Source organism: Neoarius graeffei, chromosome 10, assembly GCF_027579695.1.
Source record: "Neoarius graeffei isolate fNeoGra1 chromosome 10, fNeoGra1.pri, whole genome shotgun sequence".
Lineage (NCBI taxonomy): Eukaryota > Metazoa > Chordata > Actinopteri > Siluriformes > Ariidae > Neoarius > Neoarius graeffei.
Window position 1 is genome coordinate 72201460 of NC_083578.1, and position 3650 is coordinate 72205109.

The window sequence follows — 3650 nt, forward strand, 5'->3', positions numbered from 1 at the left end:
ACGCATCCATGCACACGTAGATAGAGAGAGAGAAAATCAGTTGGAGGCAGCGCGAGTCGCACAATCAAGCAGTGAGTCAGTTTGCTCTGAGCATCACTGTGAGAGCTCGTGTCAGACAACAGCACAAGAGGACTTTTAACTAATCTGTGCACCATTCTCTGATCTCATTCATTCACATTTACTTTACACATTTTCTTCTTTTTTATTATTGTATTCTGTCAGTCATCTGCGTTCATCCTCTCTCTTCATCTTCTTGTTTTATCCACCAACTCTTCTTCTCTGTTTCATTCCACATCTCTCCTTAATAATTTTATCCTCTCTTTCTCTACCCCAATCTCTTTAATTTCCTCAATTTTCCATCTCTTTTTTCTGTGTATACTCATGAACGGATCTTACCATCACATGCTCCTGCGGGACAGCTCTCTGATCAACCTCACAGAAGAAGCAGGATACGAGAATGGGAGCACATCATTGTGGCTGTCCAACAGCAGTGTTGCTCTTCCTCCATCTGGGACGTTGTGCCAGCAAGTTCAGATCCAGGCTGAAGTTTTCCTTGCACTTGGGATTATCAGCCTGTTGGAGAACATCCTGGTCATTTCTGCAGTTGTGAAAAACAAGAACCTCCATTCGCCCATGTACTTCTTCCTCTGCAGCCTGGCAGCGGCGGACATGCTTGTGAGTGTGTCCAATTCCTTGGAGACGATTGTGATCGCTGTTCTTAGAAACAATCTGCTCAAAGTCAATGACTATTTTGTGCGTTTGATGGATAACATTTTCGATTCCATGATTTGTATTTCTCTGGTAGCATCCATTTGTAACCTCCTGGCTATCGCCATTGACCGCTACGTCACTATATTCTACGCGCTACGCTACCACAGCATTGTAACTACACGGCGTGCATTAAGTGCCATCGGCACCATTTGGTTCACCTGCATCATCTGCGGCATCGTCTTCATCATCTACTCCGAGAGCAAGATGGTCATCATTTGTCTAATTACAATGTTCTTTGCAATGCTGGCACTGATGGCAACACTCTATGTTCACATGTTTTTGCTTGCCCGACTCCATATCCAGCGCATTGCTGCATTACCGGCTGCGGCTGTTGCTGCTGGGGATCCGGCGCCACGGCAACAGAGCTGCTTGAAGGGAGCGGTAACTATCAGCATCCTGTTGGGGGTGTTTGTGTGTTGCTGGGCACCTTTCTTCCTCCACCTTATCCTCCTTGTAGCCTGCCCACACCAACCACTCTGCCTATGCTACATGTCACACTTCACCACCTACCTGGTGCTCATCATGTGCAACTCAGTCATCGACCCCATCATCTATGCCTTCCGTAGCCTGGAGATGAGAAAAACCTTTCGAGAGATCTTCTGCTGCTTTGGGACAGGGTGCCCAGCTCTGGCTTGTGAGCGAGAACGAGAGATTGAGACAGAGAGACAGAGGAAGAGACCGCAGAAACAGGAGAAGGAGAGTGAGACAGAGTGAAATGGAAAAGTAGACAGGCAGAAAAACACAGAGAGAGAGAGAGAGAGAGAGAGAGAGAGAGTGGTGAGTGCTGCTGTTGGAAAGATGGGGAATTAGTACTTGGCATATCTAGGATGAAGATAATTAAACTAATTGGTGTGTATGTGTGTTCTAAAAAAAATTATAAAATAAAAAAAAATCCCCAGGCTCCACTGCTCTCTCTCTCTCTCTCTCTCTGGGTCCTTGGCAGTGGTGCATTGTGCTCAGGATGTACATTGTGTACTTCAAGAACATTTCTCCACCAGCTGTTTATCCACTTCTTTATTGCCAATTCACAATGACACAGACCTGGTACAGTAAATAGCTTCTATTGTTATTAAAGGTTAACGCCATCATCACATTGATTAATAAAATGTCTCACAACAGAGAAAAGCTTAATGAGTCACTTCGCATATAATGTAATTTAAGCTCTTGAAGACAATGCAGAAAATATCTTAAAAACAAAACAAAAAAATTTATGCATTAATTTACATGTTTCAAATACAATTTATCATCATTATGGATGTGACCTTTATGGAAGACAACACATTTATTTGATTTCTGATGAATCCTTTATTTACGTGATGTAATTATTTGTGCTGTCATGTTTCGAATGTTGACTATGGAAATAAAGCTTGTACACTTAGATGGGAAATACTCTGTGCTCAGGGCTTTCAATGCTCGGCATATTAGTTTTATGCATTACATTCACAATACCCTGCAATTTGTCGCACTAAAAGCCACAGAACATGTTGTTTTCTGTGACCACAAAAATGGAATATAGCAGTTAACCCATGCATGGTGGGTGGTCATGCTGTTTATTCCATTTAAGCCCATCAGATCGAACCCTCCGCGTTTGCTCCAAATTGCTCATTGACTCGACGGATGTTGTTTTGAAATGACTTTCTGCAGCTGACCTATGCCACTAAATTTTTTTAAAAAGTAATTAATAGTCTAGCTCGGTGTGCTCTGTTAGTGACTTATGACGCAGGGCACCTATTCAGCTCATTCTAGCCTAATGAATAGTGTGGGTGGTCTGTTCTTCATTTCTTAGCAACTTGTTTTTTAAGAAAGGTTTGTTTGTGTGAATACAGTATGAAGAAAAGATGAAGTGCCATCATGGAGAGCAGAGATGAAATTTTTAAAAATAATTGCAACAAATGAGGCAATATCCATGTTTTTCACCTTAAGGAATAAAATGGTGGTGCGTATTGTTTAAGGAAAATAATCAATTCTGATTATTAATGCCATTACCATCCAGAAGTTGATTATTTACCTACCGTATAACTCAACCTGTACATCCTGAAGTGTCCTCTTATGCCACAGCAATTTTCCAACAATTTTTTTCTTTTTATGAATTACTGAATAATGCTTTTTAACATCATGCTGTTTAACCATATGTAATTATATTTAATGCTATAGAGTGTCCATGAAACAACTTCCTGTTATCACTTACTGTACATTTTCACAGCTATATACAGTCCGTCTCCCACCAGCCTCAATTTTTTTCTCTATCTTGTATTTAATAAGACAAAAAAATGACCAAGACACCAAAACTTACTGCAACTGATCAATAAAAAGCACTGAAACTGGAGACTCCTTCCATAATTAAACAACTCCTTACAGAAAGATTCACTATATCAATGATTATGGGTCTTTATTAAGTAATGTGTAGTAGTCTTAGATTATGTGGAGCATCTGTGATATGTAGAGTCCCTGTGAATGAACTTTTATTATAGAGGTCTTTCACTGACATCACAGATTTTTATTTATCACAGTGTCCCCCATATTGCCAGGCAGACAAAGAAACATAGCTACGACAGTTAATAATGAAAATCGAGATGACTGCAGTCAGTACAATCTCTCTGAAATGATTAAAAAATTAGATTATACCAGCAGATTGCATTACATCCAAAAGCTGAAACATGCAGGCATCACAGATCCATATAATTTACCCACCAATGTATTTATTTATTATTTATTCTGCACACTGCTCTCTCTCTCCCTCTCTCCCTCTCTGTGTGTGTTTACTGCTTCAGATGGGTTAAATGCAGAGGAGGAATTTCACTGTGCTTGAGTGTACATGTGACAAAAATAAAAGTTTCTTCTTAATTTACCTACAGATGTATTTATTCCACTTGAAGTGT

General features: G+C 40.2%; 1 protein-coding gene across 1 annotated transcript; it reads left to right on the top strand.

Annotated features, from left to right (window-relative positions):
- The first annotated feature begins 381 nt into the window (after positions 1-381).
- On the top strand, positions 382-1485 carry mc3r (melanocortin 3 receptor). The gene has a single exon (XM_060932209.1). It carries the CDS (start codon positions 382-384, stop codon positions 1483-1485), a length of 1104 nt encoding a protein of 367 aa, XP_060788192.1.
- The last annotated feature ends 2165 nt before the right edge of the window (positions 1486-3650 follow it).

Coding starts and splice junctions, on each gene's coding strand:
- mc3r (XM_060932209.1), top strand. CDS start 382: ATGAACGGATCTTACCATCACATGCTCCTGCGGGACAGCTCTCTGATC.